Source organism: Moschus berezovskii, chromosome 13 (assembly GCF_049115385.1).
Source record: "Moschus berezovskii isolate FMDL1 chromosome 13, NW_MosBer_1.0, whole genome shotgun sequence".
Classification (NCBI taxonomy): domain Eukaryota; kingdom Metazoa; phylum Chordata; class Mammalia; order Artiodactyla; family Moschidae; genus Moschus; species Moschus berezovskii.
The window spans coordinates 62,099,310-62,122,194 of record NC_142472.1 but is presented as its reverse complement, the minus strand read 5'-3'; the positions used below and the strand labels follow the sequence as shown (position 1 = coordinate 62,122,194).

Sequence of the window (22,885 nt, the reverse complement as noted above, 5' to 3'; positions counted from 1 at the left end):
TTTAGTTGCGAGCCCAGTTGGAAACCTCAGATGGAGATTCATCTTAGGGTGTCTGGTTGATGAAAAGGTTGTCTTTTACTTGCAGGAATGCAGAGTTCATGTTCTCAGGTCCCAGAAGCTGCCCTGGTGGGTGGGCTGTGTCCAGCAGGCCTGTCTCATGCCCCTGGAGGCTGCCTGGAAATCTGGCACAATCACTTGGCTCCGTTTTTGCTTTTCAGGGCTGGGGAGCCGAGTACCATCGCCAGGATGTCACAAGCACGCCCTGCTGGATTGAGATCCACCTTCATGGACCGCTGCAGTGGCTGGACAAAGTTCTGACTCAGATGGGCTCCCCACACAACCCGATTTCTTCGGTGTCTTAACGGTCCTGTCCCAACGCACATTTCTATAGGGTAGATGCTGTTGCAGGCATGTATCATTGTGGCTTGTATCATTTCAGATTCACGACTAACTGAAGTTTCTAAGTACACATGTAAATACATTTAATATATACTCTTCATATTTTGTATCAGCATCTTGTTTTGTGCTTTCTAGTTAACCTGATGCCACTACAACGCCATGAGAAGAGCAGGGTTTTTGCGCCTGTGCTCTAATAAGCAGCAGCTTCTTTTGTGGAAGAGAACAAATGAGGCAGGTCTGTGGACAGCATTTGAAGGGTGCTGGCAGAACAAAGGCAGCTTTCGTCTGCCACATCACATAAGGCGTGTTGTATGGCCAGTCCAGAAAAATACTAAGACTGTTTACGTAGCAACAATCAGGTACTAGCAGCACCAGGGCAAATAACACTTTGGACAAAACAAAGCTATCAAACCCGTAACATTTAAATGACCTCACTTCAAGTGCTGACAGAAAAAGGAAATCAAGCTTGTAAAATCAGTTATGTAAGACAAGTCACATAAGCTTTATTTCTGAAGCTGAAATACCTGTAGGCAGACTGTTGTGCTGACATGAATGGTACTGTTTAAACAAATTAAAACTGTGATCAGAAAAGAAAGAAACTGTGAAGCTGAGAGCCAGGTTGCCTCATTATCTTACCACTGTACAAAAAAAAAAATAACTCTAATATGGGAAGATATTATAAATATGAACTAGCATGAGATGAGCTATCTCCCCCAACTACAAAATAAGACCAGCACTTTCTTAATCCATGCATCACCCACAGAGATGCCTGCCTTCCACGTAGGAAATCACGTTAAGTTCCACGTAAGTTCTCCTGGTGATTCAGGGCAGGCAGCTCCGCAGGTCTGTCTGCACGGCATGCCTGCTGGTCGTGTGTTTAAGTCCTGTGTGTGTGTGTGGAAGCGGCAGTAAAATAAGAGCATCGGACAAAAACACCCTGTGTTTACTTACTCCTTCTCACATTCCCACATTCAGTCTCTAGGCGAGGGCACATTTTGCCACATGTTCCTCACACGTTGGTAAATACACTAACTCTTCACAGATGACTCAGTGTTCACTGAAGCCTTTAAGAAAACCTAGACCCGTTGCTGCGATAAAATCTGAGTTCTTTAACTTAGTGTCTCTACCGATTAAGTGACCTGCTGGTCATAGGTGGTAGCCTCTTATAAAACTAAAGCCTCATAACTAGAAATAACTTCCCAAATAAGATAGTAATTCCATAATCCCTATCATTTCTGAGGAACAATGGTCCTGAATAACAGGACATTTTAAAAAAATGTATACAAAATACCAAAACCTGTTATTTACTCTTGGATGATAAAGAGGGCCATTTATCAAATTTCTAGGTACTTTCATATATATATATATAATTCCCAACCACTAAACACCGCATTGCTTGGAAAATTATTTCACACCCTCTTTAAAATGTATAATTTAAGAAGGTGATTATGCTTGTTAACAGACGGTACTTCAGTGATCCAGGAGGTTTCTTCATTTATACATTCTGTCTCTTTCTAGCATTAGTGTATAGTAGCTGTTTCTCATTAAATTGTATTCAAGGTAGGAATGATCATACAAAAACAATATATGCGTGAGCTACTGCCATCACCTCTTGTAATGACTAGTGTTACTTAGTAGAAGCTTTCGTATATACAATAGAAAATATCACATTTTACATTAAAGCTAGGTGATCCGTTTAGTGTTTAGAGAACTCTGTAGTTTATTGGTTCACCAACTATGTATGTGCCCGGCACAGTTAGGTACTGTGGAGTCAATGTACACAAGAAACCTTCCCAGCCCTCTGGAGCTGAGAGTCTACACAGAAATCTGTAGAATCATCTCCATGTTTCAAGAACTATTAAAACACATTCTCTTTCTTATGCTTGAAAAAAATATAACTGATTTCCTAATTATCTCTATTTTGAAACTGATTTTCTTTCTCTTCTGAGCAATCAAGTCATGGATGAAGACATCCTTGGATAAATGAGGCTTTTCTTCTTTGTCTCAAAGTTGGTTTTTTCTCCTCTTGCTTCCCTATTTTCCAGTAATTCCCTATGCCCCCTTTCCTTGGAAAAGGCATTAGTATAGTGAAGTCTTCCTCAAACGAGTACTGCTGCACAAAACAGCATGAGGTACACCTGGTTTGGGCTCCAGGGATCAAACATCGCTTTATCCATCAGCGGTCAGACTCCTCCTCTGATAATCTTACACCTTTACAGAATTAATCGGTACTAGTTACTTATAAATGACATGAAAAAAATACACTGGCTTTCCACGCAGCTTTGGGAAACCAGGACAGAATGTTCCAGTGAATCAGAATTGTATCTTCAAAAAATAAATGATTAAAGTGGTACGTATGCATCACTACCAGGTCTATCTCACCAAAAGCCTTTATCAAGATACTGTGAAATTCAGAGATTTTAGAAGTGATGGGAAGTTAACCCTTAAGTCATTGTAACATAGTCATTTTAGATAAGGCTTTTAAATTTTTTTCTGGTAAGAATTGTTAAAAACTGTAATGCAGGATTTGATTTCTGACTTCTAAATGTGTTTATTTAACATTCAATCCTTGAGGTAGACAGTCCAAACAAGGTCTTCACATTCTTTTATAGGATTGTGAGCAAAGTGGACATGCTGAGCCATTAATTGCATCAGCAATTGCCAAACATGTTTTAAGGTTGCCGTAGACAAGGCAATAGAGAACAGTAACATCTGGCCTGCTGACAAGACTCAGAACATTTATAGTGCTGTTCAAGTCTGGGTTTTGTTTTTTCTCCTCTTAAAAATTTGAGATGTAAAAATTTTTAGTTAGATGATATTTTAATACCTACCAGTGCTTTGGAACTATTAAGATGTCAATTCTCAATACATTTACTTTATTTTTTTTTTACACTCAGTTTAAATTAGAAAAAGTTGGACAACCACCTAGCATTTAGAATCTCCTTTTAATTGTCTTGTTAGGAAGTGAATACCCCATCACAGCAACAAAAACATCTTTTAGGTATTGCTTGCTAGACTTCAAGCACCGGCTTAACTCTGAGTATGTCCTGAATATTTGGTATACATAGTCAAATAAAGCAAAATGTAACATGCATTCCAAATTGTGTCTGCTCTTGTTAAGGGTTTAATGGCCGAACTATATGACAAATTACATGATCTTGGTGTATGTTAAGTTCAAATTAATGTAAAACAAACTAACAAAAAAGAAACTATTTCTATTTAAGTCATGTTTTTTATTATAGCTAGGCCTCAATTATCCTTCAAATGCACACTTACACTGTTATCTGATTGTTTATAATAAAGAATACTGTACCTAAATGTCTTTGGCTCATTATTCCCTGCAAACCTCATAGAAGGATTCGTTGCATATGGGTCCTTAAGATGATCTTATACAATTCTGTTTTGAAAATGGGATTTTTTGAAATCCAACATCCTATAGAGAAATTAGGTAACAGTTTTGAATTAAACATCTTAGAATATAACTGGCATTAACTATAGAACCTTGGAGGGGGAAGGATAAATTAGGAGGTTGGGATTAACATATACACACTACTGTATATAAAGTAGAAAAAAATATAGCCCTTGAAGATATCTTGCAGTAATTTTAGAAAGAATATGCATAGAAGCTTTTTTCCCCTGTGTATTAGCAAATATTAAATGATATTACAGTATATGGAAATGAACAATTACTGTAAATATCTATACATTGCTATATAGTACCTGTTAGAAAGTGTTAAAGGCAACTCAGGAAAAACAAAGATGGAATCCAGGAGGAATATGAAAATATCTAAAAATGTAAATTTTCTGTTCTCTCCATTAAATTTCCTTCCAGTCTAAATGGGGGGTGAGGGGTAGAATATGTAAGTATTTTGAGAAAACTTGGTCTTTTATTAACTTGATTAAAGTTTTCTTTTTTTAAAAAAATGGAGCCCTTTATTCAAAAGAAATATTTTGTGGAATTCCAAAATGTAAACAGATGAAAAGACGAGCTATTCTGGTTCCACAAAGAGGAGGGTTCAGTCAGTTTAGTTCCTTAGTCATGTCAGACTCTTTGTGACCCAACGGACAGAAGCATGCCAGGCATCCCTGTCCATCACCAACTCCAGAGCTTGCTCACACTCCTGTCCATCGAGTCAATGATGCCATCCAACCATCTCATGTTACTTAAGCTGGAAGTTTATGGAAAGCAGTGATTGTGTCTTGCTTGTCTTTGCATCTCCTATGGTTCCTGACCCTATCTTTGCATCCAAAATTTGGTACTGGCATTTCAACCACAAACTAGTACATATTTTTAAAAATACCATTGTATAGACAGACATATTTTCTTTAAACATTGGCCTATCTAAGAGACAGAGTATTTTCATTAGCCTAGAAACTTCCACATATTCACTTAATAGATGATTCTTGAGCATCAGCTACTACCAGGCAGGCACGGTAGATAACAATGACAGATGACAGTTTCTGCCTTAAAGAAACTTCCAAGTCTGTGGAGGAAGATGAACAAGTAAACTGATAAAGGTCAATGTGCTATCAGCTGGGACAGGCTGCTGGAGGGCCTAGCAATGAGATCTCCACCAGGCCTGGGTGGGTACCCGGGAAGCTTTCTGGGCTGATCCACCTTGCCTTCCTTCCCATTGGTTCCCATTAGCAAGGCACCCAGACATTCCCAGACCAGCTTAGGTGCCCAACCTCTGTGCCCACATCATAATTTGTGCTCATTAACGATCAACTATCAATCCCTACACCATATTGTCTTCTTATCCATCCATCCCTACAAGGTTGGGAACTTTTAAAGGCAAGGATTGTATCTATCTGTGTTCAGCATTTTCCAGCTGTTGTTTGTTTAGAAAGGCATCTGGGGTTCCCATGATGAAGGCAGAAATGGTATTTGTCTCCGATTCTCCTTTTTTAAAATCAGCAATTATTTAATTTCTTCTCAAATTAAAAATAATCGCAAGCTTCCAACTGCATGTCCAGTGACCATGCTGCAGCTGGTGGGGAAGAGAGAAGCATGCTCATGATTTAGTTTGCAAATACTCAGCTGCACAGTAGCAGCAAGGAAAGGCAGCTTTGACAATTAAAACTGTTAAAATCATTCTACTCAAACTCTTCCAGAAAACTGCTGAGGAAGGGAAACTTCCAAACTCATTCTATGAGGCCACCATCACCCTAATCCCAAAACCTGGTAAAGACCCCACAAAAAAAGAAAACTACAGGCCAATATCACTGATGAACATAGATGCAAAAATCCTTAACAAAATTCTAGCAATCAGAATCCAACAACACATTAAGATCATACATCATGACCAAGTGGGCTTTATCCCAGGAATGCAAGGATTCTTCAATATCCACAAATCAATCAACATAATACACCACATTAACAAACTGAAAAATAAAAATCATATGATTATCTCAATAGATGCAGAGAAAGCCTTCGGCAAAATTCAACATCCATTTATGATAAAAACCCTCCAGAAAGTGGGAAGGGACATATCTCAACATAATAAAAGCTATATATGACAAACCCACAGCAAACATTATCCTCAATGGTGAAAAACTAAAAGCATTTCCCCTAAAGTCAGGAACAAAACAAGCGTGCCCACTCTCACCACTACTATTCAACACAGTTCTGGAAGTTTTGGCTACAGCAATCAGAGCAGAAAAAGACATAAAAGAAATACAAATTGGAAAAGAAGAAGTAAAACTTTCACTGTTCGCTGATGACATGATCCTCTACACAGAAAACCCTAAAGACTCTACCAGAAAACTCCTAGAGCTAATCAATGAATACAGTAAAGTTGCAGGATATAAAATCAACACATAGAAATCACTTGCATTCCTATACACTAATAATGAAAAAATAGAGAAATTAAGGAAACTATTCCATTCACTGTTGCAACGAAAAGAATAAAATACTAAGGAATATATCTACCTAAGGAGACAAAAGACTTGCACATAGAAAACTATAAAACACTAGTGAAAGTAATCAAAGAGAACACTAATAGATGGAGAAATATACCGTGTTCGTGGATTGGAAGAAAAAATATTGTAAAAATGAGTATATTACCCAAAGTAATTTATACATTCAATGCAATCCCTATCAAGCTACCAACGATATTTTTCACAGAACTAGAACAAATAATCTCACAATTTGTATGGAAATACAAAAAACCTCGAATAGCCAAAGCAATCTTGTAGAAGAAGAATGGAACTGGGGGAATCAACCTGCCGGACTTCAGGCTCTACTACAAAGCCACAGTCATCAAGACAGTATGGTACTGGCATAAAGACAGAAATAGAGATCAATGGAACAAAATAGAAAGCCCAGAGATAAATCCATGCACCTATGGACACCTTATCTTTGACAAAGGAGGCAAGAATATAAAATGGAGAAAAGACAGTCTCTTTAACAAGTGGTGCTGGGAAAACTGGTCAGCCACTTGTAAAAGAATGAAACTAGAACACTTCCTAACACCATACACCAAAATAAACTCAAAATGGATTAGAGAGCTAAGTGTAAGACCAGAAACTATAAAACTCCTAGAGGAGAACGTAGGCAAAACACTCTCCGACATAAATCACAGCAGGATCCTCCAAGACCCACCTCCCAGAATATTGGAAATAAAAGCAAAAATAAACAAATGGGACCTAATTAAAATCAAAAGCTTCTGCACAGCAAAGGAAACTACAAGCAAGGTGAAAAGACAGCCTTCAGAATGGGAGAGAATAATAGCAAATGAAGCAACTGATAAAAGATTAATCTCCAAAATATACAAGCAGCTCCTGCAGCTCAATTCCAGAAAAATAAATGACCCAATCAAAAAATGGGCCAAAGAACTAAACAGACATTTCTCCAGAGAAGACATACAGATGGCTAACAAACACATGAAAAAATGCTCAACATCCCTCATAATCAGAGAAATGCAAATCAAAACCACAATGAGATACCATTTCACACCAGTCAGAATGGCTGCTATCCAAACGTCTACATGCAATAAATGCTGGAGAGGATGTGGAGAGAAGGGAACCCTCTTACACTGTTGGTGGGAATGCAAACTAGTACAGCCACTATGGAGAACAGTGTGGAGATTCCTCAAAAAACTGGAAATAGAACTGCCATATGATCCAGCAATCGCACTCCTGGGCATACACACCGAGGAAACCAGAATTGAAAGAGACACGTATACTCCAATGTTCATTGCAGCACTGTTTATAATAGCCAGGACATGGAAGCAACCTAGATGTCCATCTGCAGACGAATGGATAAGAAAGCTTTGGTACATATACACAATGGAGTATTACTCAGCCATTAAAAAGAATGCATTTGAACCAGTTCTAAAGAGGTGGATGAAACTAGAGCCTATTATACAGAGTGAAGTAAGCCAGAAAGAAAAACACCAATACAATATACTAACGCATATATATGGAATTTAGAAAGATGCAAATGATAACCCTGTATACGAGACAGCAAAAGAGACACAGATGTATAAAACAGTCTTTGGGACTCTGTGGGAGAGGGTGAGGGTGGGATGGTTTGGGAGAATGGCATTGAAACATGTATATTATCATATGTGAAACGAATTGCCAGTTCAGGGTCGATGCATGTTCCAGGATGCTCAGGGCTGGTATGTGGGGATGACCCAAAGGGAGGATAAGGGGAGGAGGGAGGTGGGAGGGGGGTTCAGGAGGGCGAACTCATGTACACCGGGGCGGATTCATGTCAATGTATGGCAAAACCAACTAATATAATATTGTAAAATAATTAGCCTCCAATAAAAAATTTAAAAAAAAACTGTTAAAATCATTTCTAAGCATTTATTTTCAGAATGTGAATTGGAGTAAAGAAGCATAAGAATTCTCATAGAACAAGTCAACAAGGAATATAAAGAAGGTAACAGTTCTGAACGTTTATCTCTGTATGATCATCATAGATGGTTCTATTATTTGCATACATCTGATAAAAATGTTAACTGTGGCCTCAGATTTACTCCAGTAATCTGAAAGATGATGTTAAGATGGAGTAAATATAATGAAAATTATATTCACGGTTGTTTTAAGCCCCAAATTACTCACACCTGCATGCAGTATGTTATTTGGAGATAATGCTTTCAAGTGACAGGCTGAATTCTCTGTGGCCTCATCATTTAAAAAGAAAAAAAACTAAACATTCTCCAAATAACCCGCTGATGGTTAATGAAGTTGTCTGTAGAAAGACACTTAGCAGTAGGGGTCAGAAGACTTTCTATCCAGGGCCAGATAGTAAAAATTTTCAGCTTTGCAGGCCACGTGACCTTCATGTCTGTTGTAACTCTGCCACCACAGTGCAAAAGCCGCCATAAACTATGTAAGTGGTCAGGGGTGGCTCTGTGCCAGTGAAATCTTACAGATGTAGAAATCTGAATTTCACGTAATTTTCACATGTCATGAGATGATTTTTCTTTTGGTTTTCCAACCATTTAAAAATGTAAAAACTATTCTTAGCCTGTGGCAGTACAGAAAAGAACTGTGGGTTGGATCTGGCCTGGAATAGGCTCCCAGTTTGCTATGACCTGAGGATAAGGTGTCTTGAATGTTACCAACCACAGCTGTGCTCTCATCTGAATGCCTCCTCAAGGAGAGACTCCTAAGCCTGACCACCAGAAGCCCTCTGGTAAGCTCAGCTAACCCTTAACACTATTGCAGGGGTGAGTGGGGGGAGGTGATTATTGTAAGCCACTATGCTTCGGGGTGGTGTGCTAGATAACTGACACAGTCACCTTCAACGTGTGGAATGCTGATGCAGCTCTGTCTCTGGTTCTTCCTGAACCCTCAGGTGGGAGGAGCAGCTTCTTGTCACAAAGTGCAGGCAAACCTGTTTGGAAGCACCTGTAATTTGTGATACAATTGCTAATTTGGTTCTGAACACTACCCTGGCTCCATTTGCTCTGCCAGTGCAACAGCTGTTTAAGAGATCTGTGTTCAAAATACTCCTCTTTTTCAGACTCTGTGGGAAGGCTTGCCAGTTTGGTTGCTAGAGGTTAAGCATTCAATTCCTGCCTCCTGTTACTAACACCAGAGGTGAGCCCTGACACTGCCCAGTGAGGACACAGTGCAGGCAGTTAGGCGGCACTGGCCTCTGAGGACACTGGTGTTCCCACCGCCATGGTGGGGAGCACCACAGTGATCCTAGGCTTCATCCTGCGGCTGGAGAAGAGGGTAGAGCCCAGCGCTCTGCTGGCCCCAAAACACAGCCCTCCTGTCCACACTGGGTACCTGTGAGTTACTCAGTCAATCTTGGTTTTAAATTCTCATTGCCCTTCAGAATAGGCAGTGCCTGGCCCGGGCAGGGGCTGTGGTCATTTTCCAATCGCTAACAAAGCAGGAAATGTTCAAGAAAGTGAGGTCTTAGATGGACTGTATACACCATTTAAAGGTAGTGAATGTCTGCAACTAGGGAGCAAAGGGCAATTCTGATGGTTGCTGGTGCTAAAAGGGTGAATAGGAAAAAGAAGAGACACAGGAAACATGGTCACGTGGCATTTGGGCATAAGAAGAGAGAAAGGTACCTGGATAAGGGAGGGAGGCTTGGCGTTTCTCACAGAGGCAGACTCCTGACCCCAGGAGGGTCCACTCACTGGCACAAAGAGCAGGGTGTCCAAGCCCTGAAGGGTCGTTTAGAAAGGAAAGGCCAGCTCTGAAAGCATCACAGGAGCCTGGAAACAGGGTCCCTGAGTATGACATGGAGCTTCCAAACTACTGGCAGACAACTTTGGGTAATCTTAGAAAAATATGGCTTTCTCTAAGACTCATTTTCTGAAAGGAAATAATGCTGTCACAATTGCCCTCACCCACCACCCACAAAGATGATCCTAATCAACATGATGGTGAAGTGCACCTAACTACGTGTATTTAATATGACATAATTATATTACCACAACAAACAGTAGTATAATTTTGTGCAAATATCTGATGTTAATATACCCTGCTCCTTATTAGATTTTCAAAGGCAACCGCTATAAAATCTTAACAGTGGACAGTGGTCTCCAACCAAAGACAGTAAACAACCCAGGCTGCAATTGTAAGAGAGGAAAACAGAAAATCTCACTAGTTATAACTTCTTTTATGCTTGTTTTCCTTAGTTCTCTGATTTTGCTTTCCTGCTGCATATACTCTTGGGCCCTTTTAAGCCCAAACTACAAACAGCCCATGAAAATCAGTATCTCTGCTCAATGAATGCATTGTAAGAAAGGCTGCATGCATTTCTGCATCACTAGAGTAAAGCTATGAATAGAGAGCATCATTTAATTTGCTCCAGTTTATAATAATAAAAGCTTACCTTTGCTGCATTAGAATCAAACAAAGAGGAGGGTGGAGCACTATATCATAAGGAGAACAGGGAAAGTAGCCCATGTCCTGATTAGAAGATGAGATCAACTCACCTAATTATTAAACATGTCAAGTATTTTCACTAAAAAGTTTTGAAAATATTAAGCTTAAACTCAGTAAAAGCAGTATTCTAATTAGTATTTTAATAACGTTTTTTTCCTATAGCAAAACAAGTCTGCTCAACAAAGGAGAGTTCAGCCCATCTCTAAATCATAAGCTAGACTATCTGAATGCAGGTCTTATGTATGCACCATTCAACAGCATCTGTAGTCATGATTATAATACTCATTTTCATAGCTAAAGAAAGTTAGAAACTGAGGGGGTAATGATGACAGGAATACTAAAACTTCCAAGTCGATTAGTTACACAAAGGAAATCAGGACTACTTGCCAGTATCCCTACTAATCATATTTTCTAATTCGAGAAAAAGAAACAGGAAGTTTTAAATCAACAATCATGTTAAAGATCCCAAATTGAGATCTTTTAAACCAAAAGCCATAAAAGAAATGTCAGATATGTCCAAATATTCAAAACTTGAAAGCTTGCATGGGCAAGAGATACCATAAAAAGGTAAATAAACCAATGTCAGACATGAAAAAAAGAAATAAAAATGACATAGGGTTCATTCTTGTAACAGTCACTAGACTTTTTTGCACATTTTAGGGTAAAAGGAGGCTAATGGAAAAAATAGACAAATAGACGAAAGACAGGACTAGCTAATGGAGATGGAGAAGGAAATGGCAACCCCCTCCAGTACTCTTGCCTGGAAAATCCCATGGACATAGGAGCCTGGTAGGCTACAATCCATGGGGTCGTGAAGAGTTGGACACGACTGAGCGACTTCACTTTCACTTTTCACTTTAATGTATTGGAGAAGGAAATGGCAACCCACTCCAGTATTCTTGCCTGGAGAATCCCAGGGACAGAGGAGCCTGGTGGGCTGCCATCTATGGGGTCGTACAGAGTCGGACACGACTGAAGTGACTTAGCAGCAGCAGCTAATGGAGAGAAGAGCCAACTCTAAGTAGCCAACAAGCATAGGAAAAGGTTCTCAAAGTTATCAGGATTCATGGAAATGCTAGTAAAGCAACCGTCAGCAGTAATATAGCTATCAGAAAGGCAAGAGGTTTAAAAAAACAAACAAACAGCAATTACTACTGCTGGTAGAAATGCGAGGAAAAGCAATTCTCCCAGGGACTTCCCTGGGTAAGACTCCACGCTCCCAATGCAGGGGGCCAGAGTTCAAGCCCTGATTAGGGAACTAAGACCTCACATAGATGGTAAGAAACTCTCAGAGGGGACTCACAATAAATAAGTGCTACATATTCAGAAATAAAGATTCGGCAGTAAAAACATATTTCTTTCTATAAACTGAACTAGAAAGCCAAGAGAAAAGCATAGCCTATCTACTGTTTTCAATTTGTAATAGGACTTCAGTTTGTAATAACAAAAACATTTTGGAAAGAGTCATCCATGAGTACTAAAAATTTAAACATTCAAAGGATTATTTTAATAAAAGATCTCCCAACCACTGAACACCCCATGACACCAGTGACCCAATTTTCCTTTATTACTTCCAATTTTGCATATGAGCTTGCATGAGCATATAATTATACATTTACATATAACTTTGGTAACATTATTTGTGATCCTTTATATTTGCCTATTCAAAACTAACTGTAGTCCCCTCACAATTTTTGGCTAATATAATCTTTGATGGACACCTCTTTTGAAGACCATCTTGTTTGGATTAACTACTTCTGATGCAAAACATCTGTTTCATCGTTTTCTTTCTTTCCCTTTCCTTTTCTGATTGCTTTTCAGCAAGTTCTGGTGGTGCACTAGAGTTGCTGGTTGATGAGCTGAAGCAAATCCCTCTGGGTTTCTCCCTGAGTTGAGAGCCGTCCCCGAGTTATTTACTTGCCACTAAATCCTACAGCCTTGTTTATTCAATCCTTCCAAATCCCACTCTTCAAGTGGAAGTCTGGGAATGGTCTTAAAATCAAGGCATAAAGAAGCTTGAGTTGTTGATATACTCACTATTACAGAGTGTAATAGACTGGGGCAGTTGCTAACTCATTGTAACGAGTACTGCTAGTTTCCTAGATGAAACACCTCGTGCTCTCAGATTCTTCCTACACATGCTCTGCAATGTCATAGTAAACTCCACTTCCCGTTGGCCTCATTTCTTCTCTGTTCAGCAAGAACTCCATAGCTTCTATTACTGAGTACTCTCACAAAAGCAACCTAACTTCCTCCACTTCTTCCACTAAATGAATTTGAGCTCAAGCTTGCAATTTCTTTCTTCCTCTATGTCTGTTGGAGCCCTGTGAAACTGTGTCACCTTATTGCAGATTGCCATTATAGGTTCCTGGTTTCCAGACCAAATCTTTAATGCTGCTCATCAACCCTCTTACGTACAGTATTACTGAGGATAATACTAATATTATTGAGGATATTGGCTTGGCTGGATGTCACAGAACACCTGAATAAACCATGGCAGATACAACAAAGTCTGCCTCTCTTTCACACGGTAGTCCAAAACAGGGGGTCCCAGGCTAGGATGGTGTCTCTGTTCCCTGAGGCCATCCAAGGATACACACACACAAGGCCAGTTCTCCAGATTTAAAGGACAAATAAACTCACCCTCTCAGTGGGGGGAACATGAAGCCACATTACAAAAGTTATACATACATGGAGGGGTAAAACAAAGTTGGGGACAAACTGCAATAAACCTACGCCAAATAAGTAAAAACCTTACTGTTTTTTATAACATATATTAAGTTCCTTTCTTTTAATTCAGTTCTTACTGGCCTATTACTTTCTCATTTCCTCATCCTCCTGTTTCACTTGAAGAAGGATAAGCTGCCTTTTTTTTACTACAGAAGTTAACTTATACTCTAGGGATTCAAAAAAGGTCCCAGCTCCACAAGTAAGAAAACAAGCTAACAGCGGATAACAAATGTAAATGAATTCCTCTGCATCTGGTGTAGAGCAACTGAAGAACAAAATTAGTGAATCAGACAACTCAAAGGTCAATAATGACTTTAATGAGTAATTCTGGTGAAAATGTTTCTGCAGAGATATGCAGGTATAAAAACAGATATAAAAAGTGAACAAAAAGATTCCTTCTCTCCTTAAGGACATCTTAGAACATCCATATATAACTTGATATCTATTTCAGAGCTTAAAACTCAAGAGACTGTAACAACTTTCTGCACAGTTTAACTTGAGGTACATGCACTTATTACTCTAACACTGGATATACTTTCTTGACATTTGATTTGGTACTCTTATTGGTAGCTTTTCCTTTTATAAGTTTTACTAGGAGAAAGTACAAGAAAAAAGTATCTATCCAGATTGCCCATCACTCTCTGAACATTATCTAGGAATAATACCATCTTAAAATAGCTCGATTTTGAAAATCACTGACAAAAATGCTGGAGTGTTATTTTGGGGATCTCTTTTTGAAAAAGAAATGAGTATAAAAACGTAGTTTTGTTCTGACACTGGTAAGAGGACATGCATTTGTCCTGTTCACAAATTCAGTACACAAGAACTGTTTGCTTTCAAAGAGAACACTGATAGAAGCAGAGAGGCCGACTCCAGGAGGCGCACTCATCCCAGGGTACTTAGTTAATCCTCCTGGGTTTTACCAGCACATCTTTGAGAAGAGGTGCACATTCTACTCTCTCAGATACTTAATAATGATCCCTTTCTTTACACATAAAAAATACGCTTACCACTTACCTCCTTGACAGCTCCAGCCTTAACTGGAAAGAAACGGTTATTATGAGAACCCAATTCTAGGTGCCCCAACTACATTTTATCAACACAGACAGCTCTCAGTGCTTCTTAAGAGGAGGGTTATTGGCACTGAGTGTAAGAAAATTCTGAACTGTGGGGGACCATTCCAGACACTTAGCATTCCTTGTCCACTCACTAAAAACCAGCAAGTTTTCAAGGTCACTGTGATAAGACATATCCATCCATTTCCAACTGGATGGATGGCTGGCCTAAGACTGTCATGGACTGCCCCTTGATGAGAATAACTGAGTTAGATGATCCAAGATTAATATCTATTAACTTTGTGACTTCCACAGAAAGCAATTGCTGCATTACCTTCAGTAACAATGACTGAAGAGAAACACTTTAAAAAAAAAAAACCTTGTATTTAAATACTACTGCTGATTTCTTCAAATCCATGGTGATCTGAAAGGACTAGATTCACAATGTGCAATGCTTATTAGTCTCCAAATACACACATACATTCACAGGAAAATGATTGTTTACCATCTGCTGGCATGTCTTACCCCATTTATCTTTAGTATAAAAATATGTCCATCCACTACAATAAGATAAAAAACGTGTAGATCTTCTTAATAAATTCCCTCACACTGATGTTCCTGGAAACTGCTGTTGTCTTTGCTCCAAAACTTGATGATTTAATAGCTGCTGCTGTTTCTGTAAAAACTGTACCACTTCTGGACTTCTCAGTAATGACTTAAAAAGGAGAAAGAGAAAATATGTTTATTAATAGCAGTATTCTTATGAGATTGTATCATGCTATAAAATTACTCTGCTATATCCTTATACCTGATACAATATACTTACAAAAAAAAAATTCCTGAACTGAATTAATTTCTTCATCTGATGCAGCACTGCAATTAAACTTCAAACTAATAACAAAATCTGGTATCATACATCAAATACTAAAATCTAAAACTCATGGGAGAAGCCTGATTTTTCTGGTGACTTTGCACAAAGGAAATGTTTTTATGATATGCCAGCATGTATACTCTTTATGAAACATAAGGGCCAAGAAGAACACTGGCCCATGATTACAGCAAGAAAAAGAAAAGAAATGAAAAGATACCCCATGCAAGCATGGCAGTTAAATTCCAGGTTAGAAACATACATTTTTGACAAGTACTGGAATTCAAGTTCCTCCCACTGGCTTACTAAGTCTTCTGGAAGAAATTTAAAATGATGTATGTCTGTGTGCATAGGTATGTGTGTGTAAATATAGGTATACATGTATAATAAAAGTAATATTAGCACACTACCAAAACTTCAGAAAAGAAATAAAACTGCTCTAAAACAACTAATAAGTTTTATACACTGACCATTTTTAAATATAGTTATACTCACATGACAAATGTAAGACTAATAGTTTTATTAAAATATTTATATAAATTGATAAGGAAGAAAAACCTTTAGCCTAATATACTGAACAAGATAAACCAAATAAGATGGAAATACTATCATTAAATACTGATTTTAAAATTTAACACTACAGCATAGTATATTTCCTATTTATTAAAATATGCTTTTGTTTAAAATTTATTTGTAAAGACTGCCCAACCTTTATTAAATAAATGTACAACAGTCTATTTAGCTGTTATAGGGATGATGAACAATGAAGTTGTTTAAATTACTATTTTACTATTTGTGATAAATACTTTTCTGGCAATGTCCTTATGCTTATCTATATTTAGGATTCATTTCCTGTGCATGTCTTCACAGTAACATGATCTCTGAATGAAGGAATGACCATTTTAAGGACTCTTGATACAGACTGCCTAACTGCTTTCTTTTATTAATATTATAGTAATTATTATATTAGTGTTGTACTAATGTAAGATGCCATCAGAATGAGAGTCCCTTTCATGGAGTCCTCAACATCACTGTGTTATCATTTAAACAGTTTTCACTTATTGAACTATTTATTATGTGATTTTTACCGATTTGAAACACATTTCTGGATTATGTAAGGGAAGCATTTCTGCTTTTTTCTGTTTTTTTTTTTTTGCAATGTATTGAGGGCAAAATTTTTCTTCATCAGTCTGTATGACAAAAATATCAACCATATAAACCACTGTCTTTTATATATTTGTTGCAACTCTTTTTCCTGTTATTTTCAAGTTTGCATTTTTATTTTTATGCTGCCATTTTTTACTACAGCATTCATTTTTATGTAGCTCAATTATATTTTCTCTGTGATTTTGTCTTTATGAGATTCCAGTGTATACTGGCAGAGGCATAGTTCTGTTCTGGACCAATTTAACACAGTATCACAATTAAAAACTGATAACCAGTTTAAAAAAATCTCAAAAGTTGAACAGTTCCATTTATAACAAACAAATGTGTTAGGTTTGGAACTATTGTACAAACAGATATTTACCAGTCTTTTTTGATTTAACACTTGTTCTAAAAGAGTAGGTCTTGCAGGTCGATCTCCAAAAGATCCCGTTTTTTGTTTTACAATGGAGAGTATGTTGTCTGCACTTTCCTGGGATAAAAGATAAAATGCAAATAGGATTAAATGTTGATATAATAATCCATGTTTACAGGCATTTCAATGATGCTTTGCTTCTCTTCCTTCTTGCCCAGTTCCTGGGAGCCTTTGGGAAAGTCCCTCTTTAAGTCACTAGGCAAAGTGTTGACAATTTTATGTAACACGCCTCACTCCCTCACCCTCCAGGATTTCCAACCTGGGATCTTCAGTCTCCAGAAGTTCTCAAAAATCAACAGAGGGGCAGGGGTAGAGGAAGGGGACCTATTTTAATAGCTGTGAGTGATTTTCAATACTACAAAACAATGCCAAGTGGAACGGAACACTGCCTTCAGATAAAGCTATCCAGGTCAAACCGTCTGCCTGCCTTTGTATGGAATATGTGAACTCAAAGGCCATTTATACAGTGCTAATGAAACACTCTTCATTGCTTTTTTTGCCCAACAAAACAACAAACAAATTAACACCAACCAAAAAATGGGGTGGGCAGTAAAATATTACTTAAAGAAAAGCAATTGATACACAAAAATTTCAAAATTTGGAAGTCATCAGGAGAAAAATGACAAACTGACTTTGAAAAGACTGGGAAGCACTGATGTAAGTAATCTGCCACTGGTATAGACAAAACAGGTAATCCTGAAATCACACCATACCCTGAGGCATCGCATCCTTACTCAAAATCAGCAGCACTTACTACCAACTATGTTTCCCCAGTTACCTGGTAGGATACAATTTTCCCTGGCCAACAAAATGTTAAGTTTACAAAACATTCTGACTCTTAGAAAACGCTGACCACATACAAAAATTCTGACAAATATAAAGTCACATAAGCCATGCCTTGTATAAATTTACTCTTCTGCTCTTCATCTAAAGATTATTTATGGAGAAGGAAATGGCAACCCACTCCAGTGTTCTTGCCTGGGGAATCCCAGGGACGGCAGAGCCTGGTGGGCTGCCATCTATGGGGTCGCACAGAGTCGGACACGACTGAAGCGACTTAGCAGCAGCAGCAGTGGGTGGGGGAGTGGCAGGGACAAAGTGCTGGGTGTAAGACAGGCACAAGGATGTATTGGGGAAATCTAGCCAGCATTTTGTAATAACTGTAAATGGAAAATAACCTTTAAAATTATATAAGTTGGTTTGTACCATTGTTTTTAGATTCCATGTACACATGATATAATGTGGGGAAAAAAAGATTATTTAGATGTTGAGCTGTTTTTTTCTCTTGACCCTTCTTTTTTAACGTTTCCAATTTTATTTATTTTTTGCCATGCCATGTGGGATCTTAGTTCCCCAGCCAGGGATCAAATCCATGCTCCCTGCACTGGGAGTACAGAGTCTTAACCACTGCACCACCAGTCAACTCCTTTGACTTTCTTTCTACTGGCCCCTGAGTTATCTATTAGAATATTCACCTTATCTCTTTCACTATGAGAAGTTTATCACTCTAATGTTAAAAAAATATTCAATCCCTAAACATTTTAAGCCTCACACACCTGTAAAAAGGAGACTCTAATACTCAGAGAAAACAAAAATAATTTTTTTTTCTCTCCCCACAAAAATAACTACATATGGGACTGATTGATTCTTATGTGCACTAGAAATAGGATGCTGAAATTGACAGTGGAGTTCCCTTATTCTCCCCACCTCACACGCACCACTATGCATTAATACATTCAGAATGTTAGTAACACAAAATCATAGAAGCTTGTAGTGAAAATAACCTTCAGTCATCCAGTCCAAACTTCTGCAAGTGCTGGAATTATAGAAATCTTCAACAATTTTTGTTCTAAGGAGTTACCAACTTTTGAGGCTACCCATCCTGAATATTCATTGGAAGGACTGATGTTGAAGCCGAAACTCCAATACTTTGGCCACCTGATGTGAAGAACTGACACTGAAAAAGACCCTGATGTTGGGAAAGACTGAAGGCAGGGGCAGAAGGGAACGACAGAGGATGAGATGGCTGGATGGCATCACCGACTCAACGGACATGAGTTTGAGCAAAGTCCGGAAGTTGATGATGGACAGGGAGGCCTGGCGCGCCGCAGTCCATGGGGTAGCAAAGAGTCAGACACGACTGAGCGACTGAACTGAACTGATTTGGTTTTGAGTAACTAACATTTAGGTGGCATTTCCTTAGGTTGGGTTGAAACACATAACCCTTGTGACTCACCTGAGTCCTGGTTACGTCAGAACTAGTTAAAATAACTCTACTGCTTCTTCCAAATGATAGCCTTCTTAGACATTTTATGATAATGATCAATCCCACAGGTCAGTGCTTTCATCCCTGGTTCCTTTCTGTGTCACTCACATAGCACCATTTTTAGATACACGGACTAAACATTATATACATCTGTTCCTCATTTAACCTTGATTTGTGTCAGCAATACTGATTTCTTTTTTTTTAGGAATACTGATTTTTAAATATCTTAATTTCTAAGCTTGCTGCTCATACTATGGCAGCACATCCCGTCACCACCTACCAGTCCTTCTATAGCTATCTCCTAAAAATCTCTAAATCTGAAGGCCCTTGACTTTAACCCACACCATTACAATAGAAGCCCTTGTTACTGCCTAACTAGGAACTTTCTTTTGAAGCCTCCAAATTCAAATCCCACTGCCTGGCATTCAGTATCATACAAAAACTGGCTTCAAACTCTTTCCAAATTTATCCTTTGTGAATTTTCCACACAGATACTCCACTTTAGCTAGAAAGGTCCCCTTGCTGTCTTTCCAAAAATAGCTCCTGTATTCCCACTTCTCCTTCCTTTACTGAGATGTGCTTCTCTTTCTTTTTACCACCAAAATTCTAGGGAAGCGGGATAGCGTGGGGATAAGACTGAAGGTTCTAGAAGCAGACTGCTTGGGTTTGAGCACCTGCTGGCTGCATGATCTGGGCCAAGTTACTTAACCTCTCTTTGCCTCAGTTTCCACTTATGGAAAGTAAAGTATCTATCTCACTGCTGAAGGGGGTGAGACTCCATTTATAGCTAAGCACTGTGCCTGGCAGAGAAGAAACTTAGCTGATTAAACACAAACTATTAGCCGTCCTTTCTAGCTTATACTAAGTTGTATTTTCTCTGCAAAGCCTTTCTGGAATATCTCAGCCTACAGTGATCTATCCTCTCCACTTCTAAAGTAGCACTTATAATTGGCCCTTACTGTATCCTGACTGTTCCCGTTAGTTCTTTTCTTTACTCAGTTAAACAAAGACTTAGAGCTCCTGATTCCTCAAACTGATAGTGTCCTTTAAGTAAATGGCTATCATTTGTTGTGCACAGCAATTCTCTTTCCCAAGAAATCATGCAAGTTATTTCAGAATAGGAAAAAATTTAAATTTCTTTTTGTACGGAGTGGAGGGAGCAATTCTAATTCAGGTATCTACTTGCCTTTTATGTATTTCCCTCAAACAGTAGGTGTAAATGCTTGACAATAAAAAAAAAAAGAAAGAAAGAAAAAGAAAAGTGGTTACAGGTAAAACATTTCCTTCCTGACAAGAAGTGTATCATCTTCTCACTCTGTAAAGAATTCTGAAGTCATTGAGTACCTCTGGAACAAACAGAGGGTCAAACAACTACCCTTACTTTCACTGTTGAATAAGGGAGATGATTATTTACTGAGAACTGGAGTATTAAGAATAAAGTTAACTGAGAGAAAGACACAGAGAACAGAACTAAGCACTATTAATAAGAGCAGAGTACTGAGATAAGATTAAGAATATAACACAAAGAACACTAACAAAAGTACTCTTTTTTCCACTTTAGCTAGTGGAAAGGTGCTGAGAACAGGGTGCTAAGATTAGGTATAGTTAACAAAAGGATCCTGAGAATAGGGTAGTGAAAAAAGGAAGAGACTACCTTCTCTAAAGGACCGATTTCAGTTGGGTTCCTAAGTCTCTTTGCCAGCTCCTCCAGTGATGAATCAGCTCAACTTACTACCTGCCCTTCCAGCCCGTATCCCAGATCTTCGAAATTACAGCTTCGCTACCATGTCACACCATTTTCATTGAGATTTACTCACCACTACAAGGGTGCACCAAAACCGTTCAGGCTTTGCCTCGGTTTGCATAAACTTTTTAAGCACTCGCTAACTTCCCGCCACAAGTCCAGCCACGGAGACCTGGCCCCTCCGGGAGCCGGGGGGCAGGCGCTGGAGCTGCAGTCCGCCGCAGGAGCTGGGTCTCTTTTTCCACCTCCCACTCCCCAGACCCCAAGCCGTACCTCCAGCTTGACGTTCCCTGAGCTGCCGGCCGCGGCGGCCCCACCGCAGCTCAGGGCCTGGTCGCTCTTCTTCTTCTTGTACTTGTCCTTGTACATCTTGTTGCGGTGTTTCTTGCACATCCACGGCTTGCGCTGCTTGGCCACCTGGCTCGTGGTCTCGCTGCAGCCCTCGTACGTGCAGGTCTTGCTCAGGCCGCCGCCGCCGCCGCCGCTGCCCCGTCTCCGGGCTCCCGCGCCGCCGCCCTCGCCCCCCGAGTGGGTCTCCTCGTCCTCCAGATCCTCCAAACTGGCTGTGCTCTCGCCTCCTCCCGGGGGGTCCGAGGTGTCCAGCAGGTCGGCCTCGTCCTCCCCCGCCTCCTCCTCGCCATCCCCAGCCACTTCGCACAGGTACCGAACGGGCTTGCCGGGCCCGCCGCTGCCCCCCAGGCCCGGAGCCTGCCGCAGGACGCTCTCGGCCGCGGCTTCGTCCTGCCCTCCACAGGGGTGCATTACCAGCAGCGCGAACTGCGAGGCCGCGGCGCCCGGCACGGGGGCTGGAGCCAGGGCCTGGCCCGGGGCAGGGGCGGGGGCTCCGGGGCGGAGCGCGCCGCTGGCGGCGCCCGGCCCCGCGCCTTCGGTGACACCCTGCACCTCCGTGCTGCTCAGACTTAGGTGTTGGGGATCCACGACCCCGGCCTTTCAGCACCTGCCGGGCCCCACTGCACTTAGCAAACCAGCGTCCCCGGATCGCGAGAAAACACCCGAGAGGGCTCCGCGACGGCGCCCCACTGCGCCTGCGCGTCTGCCGCCGGCGCGTGAGCGTCTCTACGCTCCGAGGCCCTCGGGGAACCCGGCGTCTCTGAGAGGTGGGGCTGAGCGGTCGCCCAAGGGCCTGACTGCGCATGTGCGATTGGCGGTGGCGGGAGATTGGCGCGTCGCGCGCGCGATCCCGCGCCTGGTGCTGCGTGCCCTGGAGGTTTTGAGGGGCTGGGCCTGGCGGCGCTGTTTGACTGGAACCGACTCTGCCTAAAATGTTTCAAAGCACTTTTGTACTGGAACTCCACAGTGTAAATTCACATTGTTCATGAGCCTTCTCATACAGCATCAGGACCCGCATTGTAATATTGCACCCGACCCTGACAGGAATGGGAGCTGAGAGGCTGAGCTGTGGCCGTGTCACGACCAGGCCCCACTAGGTAGCAGTCAGTGAAGGCAGAAGCGGCCAATGTGAAAATGGTACCACCGAGGAGAAGGAGTGAACCTGACCCGGGCCGGGATGTATTTCTGTGGAGAACTAATGGTTTACTCTCGAAACCTTTTCCTTTCTTGGAAATTGGTTTATCATACATGGCCTTTGGGTTTCCCAGGCGGCTCAGTGGTAAAGAATCCGCCTGCCAATGCAGGAGACAAAGGAGACTTGGGTTGGGAAGATCCCCTGGAGGAGGAAATGGCAACCCACTCCAGTATTCTTGCCTGGAAGATGCAGTGGACAGAGGAGCCTGATGGATTACAGTCCAGGGGGTTGCAAAGAGTCGTTGGTGACTGAGGACACACAGAACGTGGCCTTTGCTATGACCTCTAAGGTAAGTCTTCAGTACAGTTTTCACCAACTGTAGTGACGTGA

At 40.4% G+C, this 22,885-nt stretch overlaps 2 protein-coding genes across 5 annotated transcripts in view; one reads left to right on the top strand and one right to left on the bottom strand.

Annotated features, from left to right (window-relative positions):
• Nucleotides 1-3,991, top strand: part of SMAD9 (SMAD family member 9) — a 69,553-nt gene extending 65,562 nt beyond the window's left edge. For all 4 annotated transcript variants that reach the window (XM_055426237.2, XM_055426238.2, XM_055426236.2 and 1 more), the window contains one exon: nucleotides 219-3,991. In XM_055426237.2, the coding sequence (XP_055282212.1) occupies nucleotides 219-362 (144 nt within the window). In that variant the 3' untranslated portion in view covers nucleotides 363-3,991. The remainder of the gene's footprint in view (nucleotides 1-218) is intronic.
• Nucleotides 3,992-8,088: 4,097 nt separating this feature from the next.
• RFXAP (regulatory factor X associated protein) lies at nucleotides 8,089-21,952 on the bottom strand. Its single transcript, XM_055426244.2, has 3 exons — nucleotides 21,283-21,952; nucleotides 16,949-17,056; nucleotides 8,089-15,267 (listed from the first exon to the last, which is right to left on the bottom strand). The coding sequence occupies exons 1-3, from the start codon at nucleotides 21,769-21,771 to the stop codon at nucleotides 15,157-15,159; spliced, it is 708 nt and encodes a 235-aa protein (XP_055282219.2). The 5' UTR covers nucleotides 21,772-21,952; the 3' UTR covers nucleotides 8,089-15,156.
• Between the last annotated feature and the right edge of the window lie 933 nt (nucleotides 21,953-22,885).

Coding starts and splice junctions, on each gene's coding strand:
- RFXAP (XM_055426244.2), bottom strand. CDS start 21,771: ATGCACCCCTGTGGAGGGCAGGACGAAGCCGCGGCCGAGAGCGTCCTG. Junction 17,057..21,282: donor CAGGGAACGTCAAGCTGGAG/GTACGGCTTGGG, acceptor CTTTTATCCCAG/GAAAGTGCAGACAACATACT. Junction 15,268..16,948: donor TGTTAAATCAAAAAAGACTG/GTAAATATCTGT, acceptor CTCCTTTTTAAG/TCATTACTGAGAAGTCCAGA.